This window comes from Quercus suber, unplaced genomic scaffold, assembly GCF_002906115.3.
Source record: "Quercus suber isolate HL8 unplaced genomic scaffold, Cork oak 2.0 scaffold_725, whole genome shotgun sequence".
In the NCBI taxonomy this organism is placed as follows: Eukaryota; Viridiplantae; Streptophyta; class Magnoliopsida; order Fagales; family Fagaceae; genus Quercus; species Quercus suber.
In genome coordinates this window covers 140,523-158,471 of record NW_027070165.1, presented here as the reverse complement: position 1 = coordinate 158,471, position 17,949 = coordinate 140,523, and the positions used below count along the sequence as shown (strand labels likewise).

General features: G+C 33.3%; 1 protein-coding gene, 1 non-coding gene and 1 pseudogene across 2 annotated transcripts; 2 read left to right on the top strand and 1 right to left on the bottom strand.

Moving 5' to 3' along the window:
* Positions 1-7,631: 7,631 nt before the first annotated feature.
* Positions 7,632-11,033, top strand: LOC111984592 (polygalacturonase). Its single transcript, XM_024016218.2, has 4 exons — positions 7,632-8,182; positions 9,221-9,510; positions 9,615-9,843; positions 10,437-11,033. The coding sequence occupies exons 1-4, from the start codon at positions 7,745-7,747 to the stop codon at positions 10,653-10,655; spliced, it is 1,176 nt and encodes a 391-aa protein (XP_023871986.1). The 5' UTR covers positions 7,632-7,744; the 3' UTR covers positions 10,656-11,033.
* Positions 11,034-13,620: 2,587 nt separating this feature from the next.
* TRNAG-UCC (transfer RNA glycine (anticodon UCC)) lies at positions 13,621-13,691 on the bottom strand. Its single transcript has one exon. It is a non-coding gene; the product is annotated as a tRNA-Gly (tRNA).
* Positions 13,692-14,101: 410 nt separating this feature from the next.
* On the top strand, positions 14,102-17,949 carry LOC111998081 (phytoene synthase 2, chloroplastic-like; annotated as a pseudogene).

Sequence of the window (17,949 nt, the reverse complement as noted above, 5' to 3'; positions counted from 1 at the left end):
TTGACATTTATTATAGAAATATTAATAGATCAAAGCCCTCATTCTTCATTATAACCGTCAAATTATTTAATTTTCTTTTACAAAATATCCTAAGCAGTGTTAGAAAGTTACTTCCTTAGTCAATGGATCATTTACCCTTTCCATATTGACAGTTCAGGAAGAAATCCCCCATGTGGTGAAGTTCGGTTTGGTCCCTAATTAAAGAAAAGTCCTCACAGTTGCTTCAGTTGAAGTGTGATGCATTCTCTCATGTCTTTGTATTGACCCCTAAGCTAAATTCTATTCTTTCGGTACATAATTTGGCATGGATATGGACCTAACTCATGTATTCTCTATACTTTCTTGCTAAGTAATTAGCATAATGGCTACCGTGTTTGCTTACTACTCCAAGTAATTTATGTCCAATTAGATATGTGCTGGGACATGATGGTACGTACGTACATAAGGCTAATACGTACATTTATAGGCATGCACGGTTGAGTAACTAAAGTATTAAACGTTCAGCTCACAGCATTCAAGTTCTTGTTTGAATAATATCCTAGTAGCAGAGCAAATAATCTTGAGTTTGAATAATATTTTTGCTCTATTTCCTCCATTAAATTCACAATTTTTTAACAATTTAAAAGTCTGAAACAATTGGTAATTCATCATATTCACCTTCCTTATTTTGTTCTTCTAATTGAGTGGAAAATATATCATCGTAAAGTACATTTGCAACAATGTGTACAATTAGGGCCGGCTGAATGGTAGAGCAAGAGATGCGGTCGCCTAACACCCCAAGTAAAAAAAAGGCCCCATATTTTAACCAATAGGGGTATTATATAATCAATAAATAAAATAATATATTTTTACTAGATGAAAAACAAATAAAAAATGAAGAAAAATTGCAACGTCTACAATATTTTTTACAACACTTTTACAACTAATGCTAAGTAGCTGATTGTTACAACCTGTTATTGATGGCAAAAAAAAAAAAAAAAAAAGCAACTTAAAACCTAGGATTTGTTGTAAAAAATATTGTGAATATTGCACTTCTAAGAAAAAATAATGATAATAATAAGAGTTTAGTTATCAAACTTTTACTAGTTCTCATCTAAGTCTATCACTAACACCACTTTTTTACTTACCATTATCAATCTACCACATCAACAAGTATGAAAAATTTTATCAAACTTTTTTTTGTCTATAAAATTTCTAAAAGAAGAAAAAAAAATCTACATAATTTATGTTAATTAGTAATAATTTTGCATCTAAAACAAGATAATTAATTTTCAACTTAGGCCGCCAAATACATCAAGTTGCCCCTGTGTATAATTTTATTTTATTTTTAATTTTTCAAAGTTTCACCCTTAGCCTAGTGAGAATGTACACAGTGTCATATCCTAAATGGTTTGAATTTTGATGATCATATGCCTAACCCCATGGAGTCTGTAGGTGTACATGAATGTCAAAGCACACCACATGGCTAGCTAACTAAAATTGCATGCAACAGGGAAACCCTGAAACAAGGCCCAAAACACTGAGTAGCTTGTGTTACCAATGTATTGAAGATTGAACTCAGGTGGTTTATTGTATAGTCTGAACACAAAAAATTATTTTTTAGAAAAAGACTATTGACCAAAGTAATGTGGTCTGTCCTTGTGGAAGTGCAAGCATGTCCTTGCTCGAGCATGTGAGAATAACAAAATCTATTACCCTATTTTAACTAATATTTAAAGGATAGCAATTAAGCAATCATTGAATTAAGAATCTGAACAAATGAATTTAAGGGGATTAATCTAATCCAAAGTTGCATATGCTACGGGATATCAAATATTATATATATATATATATATTCCTTGATGAACCTTGAGGGCAAACTTCTCACATGGGATTGTATTTTTTTTTTCTTTGTTAGGAAAAAAAAAAAAAAAAAAAACTAGTGGCTTTGGTACTTTATCACATAATTAGTCATTAGTCAAATACCTTTTCCTTTGATTTTCATTTCAAGCAAATGGTTGATGAATGTGTTCATCATTGAACATGAAATTGCGGCGTGCCACAATTTTCCAATTATTGATCCTATTTTGACCTAACTAAAGTAATGAGAATATTACTGTCTAAAATCCTTTTCAACGTTAGCAAATTAATCAAATGCATGAACTAGTTTGGGAGGAACAATGGTTAAAGCCCTTCTTCATTAAAAATTAAAATAAATAGATAAAGTCTTGAAATAAATCTTTTGTTCACACAATGACACAATGCCTACATTTGTACAATAGTTTGATTGTTGGTTGAGTAACTTATTTTTGAGGTCTAAAAAGTCACAATGTTGCACCAAGGCCCAAAATGGCATAGAGAATTGAACTCCATAAAAATAAAATACTTGAGCCTACAATAAAGAAAAAGATGTTAGCCCTAAATCCATTAAGGGTTTTAAGGAGGTATCCAAACCCATGAATGGGTAAGCCTTAGAACTCATGAAACGAAGGGAAGAAGAAAAGTTTAGCCCGAAGGTCAGAAAATCGCTAGGAAGCCCAGTGGTAAGAACTGGGTCGGGATACCTGAGGAATGCCAGGAGCTCAAGATCCTTAAGACGTGCAGCAAAGCCAGAGTTGGATTAAGACAGTTCAAAGGGGATGCCAAGAAACACAAGAAACGAGAACAGATATATCCCTATTAGCCATCCAATGATGTAGAAAGGAATTAGAAGGCTTGAGAACCAACAATTCATGAATAAGGGGTTGGTACCTTGGGGATCCCAGAAAGAAGAACCATGAAAGGAAGTGGTTGGGAAACTTTCAACCTGGCAGGAAGGAATCAGCTCACTTGGGAAAAATGACAAAGGGAAAGGAAGCCAAAAGTTGAGTTTGAAAAAGTGAGAACTAGAAACCTTGAAAGGAGAAAAATCCAAGGTTAGTTCTTTAAGACATACCAGAACGGAAAGGCAGCAGGAGACTTTTGAGAAAGAAACTCCAAAAGAAGAAAATAATGAGGAATGAGGAAATGGCCAGTCACTAATGTTGCTAACACAACATTGGTTCTGGTACCTAGGGGAGCAAATGGAGGGAATCAATGGTACCCCGAGAACCTTAGGATGACACTATAAAAAGGGGAAGCAGGCAAAAGTGAAAGGCATTCAACAACAGTGAATTAGAATAGAATGATTGAGAAAACTCTGTTAGAATCCAAAAGGAAATAAAAGAGGGAAATATCGCCCAGTATTCTCAAATAGCTACTAGAGAACACAATCGGATTCAAAGAGACTCAAACTTTGCAAGTCTTAAAAGCCTGAAGAGCCATCTAAATCTATGATTTTTGAACTTATTTGGACCTTGTAACACGTCCTAGTGAGCATAATGTATTACACAATTAAGAAAATAGTGGAATATTTCACATTGTGTTAAAAATGCTTAATGTTTTATTTTTGTCTTTCTTTACCACATTGCACCTTTACTGTTTCTTGCTATTCAATGCATGTATTTCTTGTTTGCTAGCATGTATGTGTTGTAGGATTCGTATTTTGTGCACTATTTGGTTCGTAATTAGCCCATTTAACTATGGTGAACCAAATTCAGTCCCCTTAAAACAACAACTAAAAGGTCCGGGGTCTTTGTTTTTACTTGGGCCTGAGCACCGTCCAAAAAAGACCCACACACTTATTTTCCACAATTATCATATTTTCATTTATTTAAGTATACTTTTATTAATTTTTAATGCACATTATTATACTTTAAGAGACTTTCAAATAAGCTTTCAGCAACAAACTACTTCCAAATGCACAATAAATCACATTGGACACTGTCTAGTGTCCAATGTGATTTGCTTACTTAGATGGAGCAAAATAAAATAGAATTTGAATATTATCTTTGCTCTATTCCTCCAATTAAATTCACAATTTCTTAACTATTTAGATTTTAATGTTGAGACAATCAATCTTGCTCTTCTAAGTGGAAGGGTATCATTTTAAATTAATTAAGTTATTTTGCAACATTTTGTACTTTAAAAAAAAAAAGACTCACCCCTATGATTTTTTACATAGTATCATATCCTTAATGGTTGAATTTTGAAGATCGTATGCCTCGCCATGTGGAGTCTGTAGGCTTTTAGGAATTCGTTGGGCAATCAATTTGGCCAGCCGCTTTTACATTCGAGATATAAGAATAGAAAGTGACTCCAAAGTATGCACTGATGGTGCAGTAATTAAAGGTACCCAAATTTTGAACTCCTTGGAAGTTGTTTAATTATGTAGAAGAAATTCGCAGCCTTGCTGAGTATTTCTTAGAAATTAGTTGGGTTAGTCATGAATGTAACATGGCAGCTCTGTGTTAGCTAGATGGGCTTATAAGAACTTTGCTTGTGGTTTTGTTGTTGAAGCTACTGCCCCATGTGTTTTGTCGATGTTATCTCTAAGGCGGCTGCTCTGTAATGATTTATTTATTTATTTATTTATTTTAATGTTGGAATAAAGCCTTGTTTGAGTTGTTTCTTAGCCCAAAAAATAAAAATAAAAATAGAAAAATTGGAGTCTATAGGCGTGCATGAATATCAACGCACATCACACGGCTAGCTAGATACTTCTGCTAACTAAAATTGCATGCAACAGGGAAACCCTGAGACAAGGCCCAAAATAGTGAGTTGTGCTTTTGTTGGCATTAAAGACTGAACTCAGAAAACTTAATTGGTTTATTATATATATATATATATATATATTTTGTAGAAGAAAAATATTATTCTTTTGCGAAAGACTATCCTCTTGTGTGCTCATTGGACAAGCCTGGTACAATTACTAGGAGTTTAGGGTCCATTGTTGTAATAATGTGGCCTGTGGAAGTACAAGCATGTCCTTGGTTGAGCATGTGAGCTTGTAAATGTTGCATTAGAGAATAAAGAAATCTATTGCCCTATTTTAAGTTTTTAACTAATATTTCAAGGATAGCAATTAAGCAATCATTGAATTTAGAATTTGAACAAATGATTTTGAGGGATCGATCTAATCCAAAGTAGCAAGAAGGGAATGTATCTAGCTTTGAATAACAAATACTGTGTGTGTATCCACATATATATATATATATATATATATATTCCTTGATGAACGTTGAGGCAAAAATTCTCACATCATTAACATCATTTGATCTTCACATGGGATTGTATTTTATTTTTTTGGTTAAGAAAAATTAGAGGCGAAGGTACTCGATCACATGATTAGTCAGTCATTAATTAGTGTACTGCTTATTCCTTTGATTTTCATTCCAAGCAAATTGTTGACGAAAGTGTTAATCATTGAACGTGCAATTGCGGCGTGCCACAACATTCCCATTATTGATCCAATTTTGACCTAGCTGTATATATGAAAATTGTATCCAAAATCGTTTTAAACGTTAGCACTTAGCACGTTAATCAAATGCATGAACTATACGAAGACTGCAATAATAGTTAAAGCTCTTATTCATTAATCTAAATAAATTAAGTCCTAAAATAAATCTTTTGTTCACACAATTCTTACATTTGTAGACTAGTTTGACTCTCCATTAAGTAATTAAACAGTTTTTTTTTTTTTTTTTTTTCTTGGAGTTCATTAAGTAATTTAGTGTACATTATTATCAGAATTCCATTTATTCTATTATGTTATTTTTTGATAATCTATTATATTATTATTAAATAATTTATTTTCCATAATTATAATAATTGCATTTTCTCTATTTTTTTTTTTGATAATCTATTATAGAGTAAATTGCAAATTACACCTATAAAATTGGGGAGTGCTTGAATTTTACAATCTGAAATTATTTTTTGATAATCTATTATATAATTATTGAGGAATTTAGTTTCCATAATTATAATAAGCTCCCTTGTTAGCACTGTTAATAGACTATGCAAAAATGGCAATGTGATGGCAATTGTAGCTTGGGTATTTCACATACTCTAGGAGTTCTTCTCCAAAAAAAAAAAAAAAAAAAAAATCTAGGATTATTTTAGTATGTACGCATTAGAAAAAAAAAAAAAAAAGTCTAATTATCAAAGTCTTTAACATGATAAGTTGACATGACTGTAAAAGGTCATTTGATCATTCAGAACATGTTGTTCACTACTATATAATTTCCTAAATTTTGACTTGTGTGTCCATAGACCTTTAGTGCAAATGTCGTGAAACTTAAATAAATCGTTGACAACATTGGATATATTGCTTGTATTTTTGGTTCACATGGCTTACTCAGATTGATTAACATTCTATCAAATTCACAAATGATAGCCATGGCTTATCAAAAAGAGGAATTTGGGGCATAGAAAGAGCACCCATTTCTTCTCCGTTTTCTGCTCCACATGTCACGTCTCTAAAACCGGGTTCCAAGCTACAGTAATAGCATACCAAAAATTTGCTTGTAGATTATAGGGAAAAGGAAAAAGGATAAGATGAGCTCAAATCTCAAATTGAGAATCTTATGGAACAAAGTTGATATGTGGTAGTGGTACAGTATAATTGGGTTTTTCTTTTAAATGTATCCAAAGTTGGATAGGGTTCTATTAAAAATAAAAAAAGTGGATGAGTTATTTTTGTTATTTACGTAATGGACAATAAGTAAATCATATAGTCCCCACTACTCCTCCACGACTCCTCATCACGTACGTACCATATCTCCTTTGTCGTAGCCAGGTTTTCATGTATTATTTGACAGTGGTATTTTTTTATTCTCTCTTATTGTTTGTTTTCTTTATTCTTACAACTGCTAGAGATGGACAACACCTTCTCAATACAGATATGATTTCTTTATATATATATATATATATATTATTAAATATCCACCCAAAAATATTAAAGTCATTTTTCAATATAAAAGTATTGCAATAAAATATAATAAATAAATAAAAAAAGAAACCTATGAAAGTTGGACTACAATTAGAGGATATGTAACTTATGTTCAATAAGAAAATGTCAAATTTTGAAACGCCTCCGACCTAGAAAAGTCGGTGAAAGGTTATGTATTAGAGAAGAGATGAACCGTGGCTGTGTAGCAAAACATCTAATACCTGATCTCTTTAATGCAAATTTACTTTAACTCCTCCCCTCTCCCCTATATTGAAAACGGTTATGTTGCAACCTTGTGTCACCGAGAAGCAAATGAAGTCCAGTCAAGAAAGTCTGCAAAAAGAAATTGATGAGATTAATCAGTGCATCCAATCAGGAAAATCTAATTGAGCAGCGACTAACGGTCGAAAGTATGACCTACTTTTGCTTCCAATTTAGGCTGATTATCTAGAAAATAGATCTAGGTGGTGACCAATGACCATTGTATATACCACTAAAACATACAATATAAAATTTATAAACATAATACAAGCATTGATAATGATAGTTTGTCAACTTTAAGCACATTGGATACTCAGCTATAAGCCATTATAAATATTAGTATAGAAGCATCCAAAACCCAATCCATAAATGCAAGACATGTACCAGTATGTCCCACGTAAAGATACTTTAATGAACTAAGATGAGATTTAAAAAGTTTTAACTTAAAACCACAAAACTTTTTATTCCAAATTTCGGCGCAGCTTTGCGTACTTGTTTAACATTATATCCTAAAAAGTGAGAAACTAAAATGTACATTCAAATCCTATAAATACCCTTAAACCTTTTCATCTTCCTCATCACCTCCAAAACTCTCAACATCTAAAGTCTAAACTCCCTAAGCCACTTCTTCTCTCTTTTACACACACACACAAAGTTACAAACAGACGCATTAGTTTCTCATCCAAATTAACCAAAATGGCATACCCCAAAAGCTCTCTCGTCCTAGCACTTCTCTTAGCGTTCATTTCCATAGTGCTAGCTACTCCTATGACATACAATGTGGTGAGTTTGGGAGCCAAAGCAGATGGGAAAACGGACTCAACTCGGGTTTTTGTTAGTGCATGGACAAAAGCTTGTGCGTCAGTAAAGCCTGCCATTATTTATGTGCCAGCAGGGAGGTTCTATCTCAGGCAAGTGGTTTTCAGTGGACCATGCAAGAACAATGCTATCATTATGCGCATAGTTGGGACACTTGTGGCCCCATCAGACTATAGGGTCCTTGGAAATACAGGAAAGTGGCTTGTGTTTGAACATGTCTATGGGGTTACCATATCTGGTGGGGTTCTTGATGGTCAAGGCACTGGTTTGTGGGCTTGCAAAGCCTCTGGCAATAGTTGTCCTTCGGGAGCCTCGGTATGTGAAAATGACTAAATTGCCTTTTCTTGGTAAAGTTGTAGCTCATTTGACTAAGGGGTGTTTTAAATATTTTGAGTTTAACAATGCCTTTTGTCTTTAGTTTTTTCTTTTAGCTTTTAAGCTTATTTATTTATGTACAATTCTGTTTTTAAAGTCTCACTTGGTTTTTGAAAAACATAAGTATTTGTGGTTACTTCACAAGTATAAGTGCTTATGGGGTGTGGGGGAGAAGGGCCGGGGTTCAAGTCTCAAGGAGGAAGTTTCACACACATATACACTTAGATTAAACTAGAGTAGAAGTTTTTCACAAAAAATTATTTTCATATAAAAGTTCATATAAATGCACATGCACTAATAGTTTCACATTGGAAACTGTCAAGTGCCATGCAGTTTGGTTGAAAGTGTTCACATAGAATTGTGAAGAAGAACAATGGTTTTTATGGTTGGCATTAGTGTTGATTTTCCTTACATAGACGGAGCAAACGAAAAGAAAATTTGAAATGTTTTAACTTTTTGTTGCTGGATTAAAAAAATCTCTTTATTTTCTAGGTAATTATACTGGGAGTGATTGGTGGAAACTGGTTTGCCTTTTCGGTTTAAACTTTTAACTGTTTTTGCTCTTCTTGGTTTTGTAGGAGATTTTTGTCAAATTAAAATACTAACTTACATTCACTTTAATGCCACGACAAGCGAACTTCTAAGGAAATCCCAAGGACTACTATCTTGGGAATAATACCATGTTATGGAGTAGAATATTTAATTTTGTGCCAATTTAATTAGTGTTTAAATAAATCTCGAGCCTTGTGATATCAGTAAACAAGCTAACAAACTGATGAGAATGTCAAAGGTCAAACAACTTGCTTAGGCTTTTGTTGCTTGCATTGACAGTCCTTCCCGCTAAGGTCAACATATTATATTGAATATTAGCCTTATAAGTTATATTTATCGTCGATTTAGAGAAATATTATATATGTACTTTATTTGCAAATTTTAAAACAATAATAATTGGATATTTTCTTGTGCATATGCAAGTAGACACTGCAATTTTCCAACTCAAACAACGTTGTAGTCCGTGCATTAACCTCCCTAAATAGCCAATTATTTCACATTGTTGTCAATGGCTGCCACAACGTGAAAATGCAAGGGGTAAGAGTCACTGCTGCTGGAAACAGCCCAAACACCGATGGAATTCACGTTCAATTATCTTCAAGTGTCACAATTCTTGACTCCAAGATCGGGACAGGTGATGATTGCATCTCAATTGGTCCTGGTACCACTAACTTGTGGATTGAAAATGTTGCATGTGGACCTGGGCATGGAATTAGGTATATAATTTTTTTTAATCTTTTTAAAAATATTACATGATTGGAACAACTACATTATATGTTGATTTTAAATTGGTCTCATTTCTGTAAATTAATTGATTCAGCATTGGGAGTCTAGGCAAGGACTTGCAAGAGGCTGGTGTAAAAAATGTAACAGTTAAAACAGTTACTTTTACTGGAACTCAAAATGGATTGAGGATTAAGTCATGGGGAAGGCCTAGCAATGGATTTGCAAGGAACATTCTATTCCAACATGCTGTTATGATGAATGTCCAAAATCCTATTGTAATTGACCAAAATTACTGCCCCAGTAACAAAGGTTGCCCTGGTCAGGTAAGATAGTTGTTGAATTAAGGTTTGCATGCAGAAATAGGGTATGTATGGATACTGCTTATTTTGCTAAAAATTAAAAACTAAAAACATTGTAGCAAAATAATTTTTAAATGTGTAAATATTACTATAAGACCTATTTTTAATGAAAATTTATGCGAAAAAAGAGGTTTGTGAGTCTCATAAACAATGCACGGGATCCAATAGAAAGTTGAAATGTGCTTCTCTAGGAAAAAAAAAAAAAAACACAAATGCTGAGAAAATAATTATTTATTGGTATCCAAACGTACAAATAGTTTAAATCAAGATACGGTGACTTCTGAAAAGGCTTTAACATATTCAAGGATATCACACAACATAGATTCTTAAACTACTTATTATGCCCACTATATATTTAGGCCTATTATCAAGGCAGATACAACTGTTACTTTAACTTAGTTTTGAACCCAAATTGAGACCCCAAAACATTTTCAAAGTTTTGTACTTTGCTTTATAACTTGTTCAATATATTTTTTTTTCTTTTTTATTTGGAACTTGCATACGATGATGTTACTATCAAGTGAAAAACTGACATATACTCTTTTTTTTTTTAATAGTTTTCTGGGGTAAAAATTAGTGATGTGACATACCAAGATATCCATGGAACATCAGCAACAGAGGTCGCTGTGAAATTTGATTGTAGTCCAGGGAACCCATGCTCCAGAATAAGATTAGAGAATGTAAAGCTCACTTACAAGAATCAAGTAGCCCAAGCTTCATGTAGCCATGCAGATGGAACTTCTACTGGTTTTGTCCAGCCCACAAGTTGCTTGTAGAGGGGAAAAATTTATACAAAATCCATATCTATGAAGGACAAAAAAGGAATCTACATTCTTCTCCTTTCATCTTTAGGACAGAAAATTATACATCTTTTTAGTTTTTGTAGTATGAATGTTAGCGAGATAGGTCATTAAGTGATAGGTTGATTGCTTGAGCCTGTGGCGGTGCTTGCTGATTGGGCATTCTTGGAGCATGCCTGGCCTTGCAATCAAAATATAATGTTGAAACTTTAAATCCCGATTTGGGTGTTTGTACTTTGTATATTAAATTGTTATAAGAGATATGATTGTGTTTAATGTATTATTGTCTATTGGATCTCACTTACTGGAATTCTAGATTTTTTTCATTTCCATTTTTCAATAAGAAGTCACATGAATTATATTCAATTATATCATGAAGCCAATTTAATCAAGGAAGCTAAAAAATAAAAATTTAAAAAAAAAAAAAAAAAACTTCGAAGGAGACATTTCAAAGCCTATGCATTCCCTAGTTGAATAAAATATCCTATAAATATTTGGCATAAAAAGTATTCTATCATGAACAAATATAAAAATATGTCATTGCTTCCAAAGTTTGTTTATTAGCGCTATTGACTTATAAAGATTCAAGTGAGAGTTATTCGTCCCTCAAATTTAAGAAATTAGCACTAGTGGATCCTTTATCGATTTCCGTCACTTTCCTAACCTATGTGTTAACAGATAAATTAATGGAAATATTTTAGTGACATGACAACCTTTTTATTATTAAAAAATTTGTAGATAATAATTTACACATTAGAAATGTCTTTCCCCAAATCTAACAAGTTAAAAGGTCTTTTCCAAAATTAATTAATCCCTACTCAAAATTCCAAAACCTCTAACTTGCCATGGTAACAGGGGAACCAAAAATTTACTAGATAGTGAAATCTAGGGTCTCTCCATTCATGGGTGCTTTGCTATGAATAGACCATTTAAAATCTTATGGGTGGCGAGCTATACATAATAAAATCCCAACTTCGGAAGTTGAGAATTATTTATAGTTGAATATAAAAGAAATGTTTAAGAATTTTTTTTAGGCATAATTTCAACCAATGGCATATACTCCCGAAGTTTGTTCTTTATCATTAGACCAAGACACCAATTGATTTTTTGGTATACGCAGAAATCAACTCCCAAATATTTTATTTGATAACATAAGACTTTACCAGTTAAGCTAACAAAATCCACACATTTAAGAATTATTAATGATATGAAAGTGTTTTATTAATTGGTCTTGCCAAAACAAAGAGCCATAGAAGAGTTATTTCTACATACGTTAAATAAAGTCATGTCCCTTGGTTATAGTAATAAATTTCTATTTCATATTTTATATTTCTTAATAGAATTATTAAGTTTGATATATTGCAAAAGAGGAAAAAAAAAAAAAAAATCTATCGGTGTTATTCGAGGTAGATTATTCAGTTTAGTTTAAAATATTATCTTTTCAGTTTTTAAGTTAAAAACTTTATAAATCAACTGACATATTTTGATATTTATTACAGAAATATCTATGGATCAAAGCCCCGGCCTCATCCTCCATTATAAATATTAAATTATAATAAATAAAAAAACCAGTTTCAAATATCTTAGAGCAGGCTTAGGAAGTTACTTAGTCAATATATAGATCATTTACCCTTTCCATGCATATTGGTTCAAGAAGAAATCCCGGCCCCATGTGGTGTAGTTAGGTTTGATCCCTAATTAAAGGAAAGTCCTCACAGTTGCTTCAGTTGAAGAACGTTGAAGTGTGATGCATTCTCATGAAATTTGTTTACAATAGCTTTTGACTTATTGTACTCATGTCTTTGTCTTGACCCCTAAGTTAAATTCTATTCTTTCGGTACATATTATTTGGCATGGATATGGACCTTGCTAACTCATGTAGTCTCTATACTTTCTTGCTAAGTTAATTAGCATAATGGCTACTCCTTGCTTAAAAGACCAAGCAATTCAAATCCAATTAGAAGAGTAGTGGGACATGATGGTACGTACATAAGGCATGGTTGAGTAACTAGAGTATTAAACGTTTAATTCACAGCATTCAAGTTAACGTTCTTGTTTGAATGGTAGCGGGACATCAGATCACATTTCTGCTTATAGCAGCGACAACTCAAGTTCTGTATGCCTTTACAATTAGCGAAGAATTTAGAAATATATATATATATATATTTCCTAGGTAATTGCCAATAGATCACATTTCTACTTAATTGTTTTTTTGTAGTCATAAAATCTTTAGTTAAAGGTTAGCCTCTTAATTTTTAAAGCCTTTGATTATTGGCAACCTATATATAGCATGTTTAAATTTTATTTATTTACTTTTTTTTTTTTATATAAACAATGATCTGTGTATCATTTTAGGATATTAGTTAAATGATTATTTTTGCTATTTACTAATAATTCAAAGTTTTGGGACATATTGTAATTTATCTTAGTAGAAGAACAAGTGATCTTGAGTTTGAAAACTCTATTTGCTCTATATCTTATTAAATTCACAATTTCTTAATAATTTTAGGATTTGAGACAATTGATAATTTATCATATTCTTGTTACAAATCTTGTTCGTTTTTAAGTGAAAAAATGTATCATTTTAAATTAAGTACATTCACGACATTGGGTACAATTATTATTATTATTATTATTTTTCATTCCTTTTGAGTTTCACGCATAGGAGAATGTAGACAGTGTCATATAGTGGGCCTATAGTGGCGTGTTTCGTACTGCATAGCATAAATGATTGAATTATGAAGATGATATGCCTAACCCCATGGAGACTATGGGTGTGCATGAATGTCAACGCACGCACATCACGTGGCTAGCCAACTAACATCGCATGCAACAGGGAAACCCTGAAACATGGCCAAAAACAATGAGTAGATTTTGTTGCCAATGTATTGGCGGCTGAACTCAGAATATTACTGCAAAAGAATAAACAAAAAATTATAGATGCGTTTGCCGGAGTCGAACCCGGGTCTATTGCTTGGAAGGCAATTATCCTAACCGTTGGACTACAAACGCCCATGTGGCTGTGAGCACCAATAAAGATTTTGTTCGCTAGTGTCTCATTTCCAAATTTGGAGGATGGAAAAGAAGTATATACAACTTGTAGTTTACATGAAAATTATATGTAGTTGTCACTTTTTTAGCTTTTACTATTTCAGAATTAAACCCCTTAAACCTTAAGCAAAACAAACTAAAAAGTATTAATAATTATAATAGGGAGAGATTAAGTCCATAAGAAGCTAGCTTGAGGTATTCAAACTTCAAAGGTGCTTCATGGAAAATGACATAGCAATTCATGTACCATTTTTTTTCCTTCTGTATTTAGCTAGAACTTTACATTCTTATCTACAATCTCACATAGTTAATTGCCAATTGGACCGAAACTTCAGGACTTAGCAATCTAAACATAACTGAAAGACAAAGACATGGGAAATGAAGCTAAGGGCTTGAAGGGGGTATCATGGGTGATACAAGATTCTAAAGCAAGGTTGCACAAGAAGACAGATGTTCCAACAAAGCTTGGTTCGTTGAGTGCAAGACAATTACACAGCATCTTTGTAAAACACATGATTCCCTTGCATCATATAAGGCATATATGTCTTTATAGGTATATAACATACATTGCAGACTTGCAGTATCCACCGTATGTACATGTTGGACAATAATATATATCAGTTTTAGCCAACCATTTAATTTATTCTACAATCCCCTAATTTGTCTGATTACATTAAATTATCATGCTTCCTAATGTTTTATTGTTGTCACATATTGTCAAATTATATTATTGCTTCTAATTCACAATGTTTCAAACTTATTGGTAAGAAAATGGAAGTGACATTAATAGCCATATGATATGCTAAAAAGTACTTCTTTCTATTCGGCTGCCTATAATAAGATCAAAGAGACTTTGCACCCAAGAAAATGCCCAAGATTTGAATCATTATATCCTTGATATACTTTGTAGAGGACTCATCTTTTTTAGTACTAATAGTTTTTTAGTACGGACAAATCCGGTGTCATTGTAAACACATCTTTCCCTTTGCACTCCAAAGAAGTGTATATAATATGGGCTTAGGATACAAAGTACAAAAAATGATAGCACATTGCACAAACTGCCATATTAACATATCAAAAATCATGAGGCAAATACATTAAATAATCTCAACCATTCATTTTCTAGATGAACTACCTAATTTGACAGATCAACTCCTAGTATTTTGGATTTTCTACAATTGTAAAAATGGACACTATAAACCTTTGGGGGAATATAGAGTAACAAAAAAGCACACGATAAGATGGAAGTTTTAAATATTTCTTTATAGGGGCCATCCGCAGCATATTCCACATGACATCATACATTGAAATCTTGGCTATAATATTAATAAGATAACTAGAACGCAGAGAGATTTACAAATATCCTACAAGCCTAACTTTCATTCGTAAGAGTACATGATATCTTTTCTCTTACACCTTTAGTCTTTTGAAAGCAGTAAACAGAATTGCCATATGTGTTCAATGTTTTCACCTGCAGCTAAGCCTTGCATCAGTGTAAGCAATGGCAAATTCCCATCTCGAAAATCTACAGTTACAAGAGCTGAAGTGACAATGTCTCCCAGCAAAAAAGCACAAGCATTTTCCCTGCATTGGCAATGAATGGCATTCCTTTTGCTGATTTACAAGTACAGGAAATTATAGAAAGGCAGTCTAAAAACTTAGCCAGGGAAGGTCCTCGTGAAAAGCCGCAGTTCCACCCTAAGTTTCTTGCAGAAGCATACGAAAGGTGCAGGACATTTGTGCAGAATATGCCAAGACCTTCTATCCAGGTCCAACTTCATTTCCTTTCTTTCATCAGTCTGACAAATTATCCAATATCTAATATATTATTCAAGTCTCATATGGATGTTCAATGATTCTCTTATGATGTATGATTGCTAAAGATTCCATTCAATAGGTACACATTTACACGCACATACACATAATATGAGTTTGTGAGTCAACACAAATTCTTCTCATGATGTTGCCTTCAATTTGACACTAGTATCTAATTCTATCCTTTTTTTTTTTTTTTTTAAGTTTGTAGTTAAGTTTAAGCACTGTCTTGATGCAGGAACTTTGCTAATGACCAAGGAGCGACAGAAAGCGACATGGGCAATATATGGTAAGAATGTGTCCTAGATCATTGCAACTGAAATAGATTTTGATTTGCAAGAAAATCAAAGGAAATAAATCTTTAATAATAAAAACCATTGCGTAAGAAAGTCATTATTTTTCACCGATTAGATGGTTAGCTAATCTATTGAGAATCCATAGCCAACCCAAAATTTGGGACTAAGGCTTTTCGACCAACAAACTAGGCAGTGCTAAACCGATACCAACCATTGTGACAGAAGTCAAGGGGTTCCATTTAGAGCTATTCTAACTGATCCTAAAACTCTACATACACTTAAAGAAATTGTAAAATTAGCAACTGAATATTTTGGTATTTCTTTATGAATAATGAACTGCTTCTCTATAGTTTGGTGCAGGAGAACAGATGAACTCGTCAATGGCCCTAATGCTGGTCATATGAGCTCTGCGGTTCTTAATGGATGGGAAGACAGACTGCAAGACATTTTTAATGGACGCCCTTATGACATGCTCGATGCTGCACTAACGGATACTGTTTTCAAGTTCCCTTTAGACGTTAAGGTGCTTGGGATTTCTGCCTTTTAAGTTTATTTTTTTTAGTTGAGATCCATTTCTTAGTGCACTGACCATGCTATTTTATTTAATTCATAATTTTTTTTCTTCATTCAAAAAAAAAAAAAAAAAAATCATATTCCTAGTGCCTTGCTTGTAATAAGACAAACCTTTCATTCATATATTTTTCTGAAATATCACACTTTGATACATTTCATTTTCTTTTCAATCATAGTCATTTAGGGACATGATCGAAGGAATGAGAATGGATACAGGGAAATGTCGCTATAAAAACTTTCAAGAACTCTACCTTTACTGCTACTATGTGGCTGGAACAGTTGGCCTAATGAGTGTTCCAGTGATGGGAATTGCACCCGAGTCTCCAGTTTCAACTCAAACTATATATAATGCAGCACTCTAATTGGGTATTGGAAATCAACTGACCAACATTCTCAGAGATGTAGGAGAGGAGTAAGTTAAAAACTATAGTACTTCACTTTCTCCCCCATTGACTCATTCAATCTCTCCAACCTTTGTTTGGGTACTTCTTTCAGTGCTTCGAGAGGGAGTGAAAGCCATAGCAGTCCAGAGCATAGCAGTCCAGAGCATTCAAGTCCTAAGGAAGAAGAAGATGCAGCCCAGAACGGTGTCGTATACAAGGCTGGGAAAACACAAAGGAAAACTAAAGCAAAACGGTGACGTTTCTCATTAAAAGGAACGGTGCCGTTTTATATATTTGAGAAACATTTCCACGGTGTCGTTTCAGTATGTATATTAAACTGTTAGCAGTTAGTTATAAGCTGTTAGTAGTTAGTTAGTAACAGAGCACGTGTGTGAGGTTGTTAGAAGCACGTGTGAATCTGTTATTCATCTCCCTCGTGCTCTTCTTCTCTCATTCAGTGATTGTATAAATATAACCTGTAATCTTCATTATTGAATGTAGTGTGAAATATATTCAGTTACAAAATTCTTACAAAATATCTCAGCTCTCTCTTCCTCTCTGTTTTCCTTCTTTTCTCTGGTTTTTCTTCTCAGTGTTTTCTGTGAGAAAATACCATAAGCTTGAGAGAGTTTTTCAGAGTTTATCTTCCACAAGATGAGCTTGCACAGTTTGGATTATGCGACGAGGATGTTTTCACAGGGAAAGTCACTGATAGGTGGAGAGAGTTCATGAAAGAGCAGATTACAAGGGCAAGGCTATACTTCAACCTGGCAGAGGTGAGAGCTTCTCAGCTTGACAAGGCTAGCCGTTGGCCAGTATGTACCACTTCATAAATTCTCACTCTTCCTCTCATAAAAGTTTAAAAAAGCATTATTCTAGCATCTAAACATCTGTGGTGTTTTTGCAGGTATGGACATCCTTACTATTGTATCGTAAGATCTTGGATGCAATTGAAGATAACGATTACGATAACTTGACAAAATTAACGAGCTTATGTTGGGAGGACTACGAAACTTCTCACGTTGCCTCTAGCTTACACCAGATCTCTATCGGCACCTAGCTTGATCCTTAACTGATAGCTTTTTGTAAATGCGAGTTGTAAAACATGTTTATCTTTACTTTGAAAGACTAGAATCTTGGTCTGTCCGATTA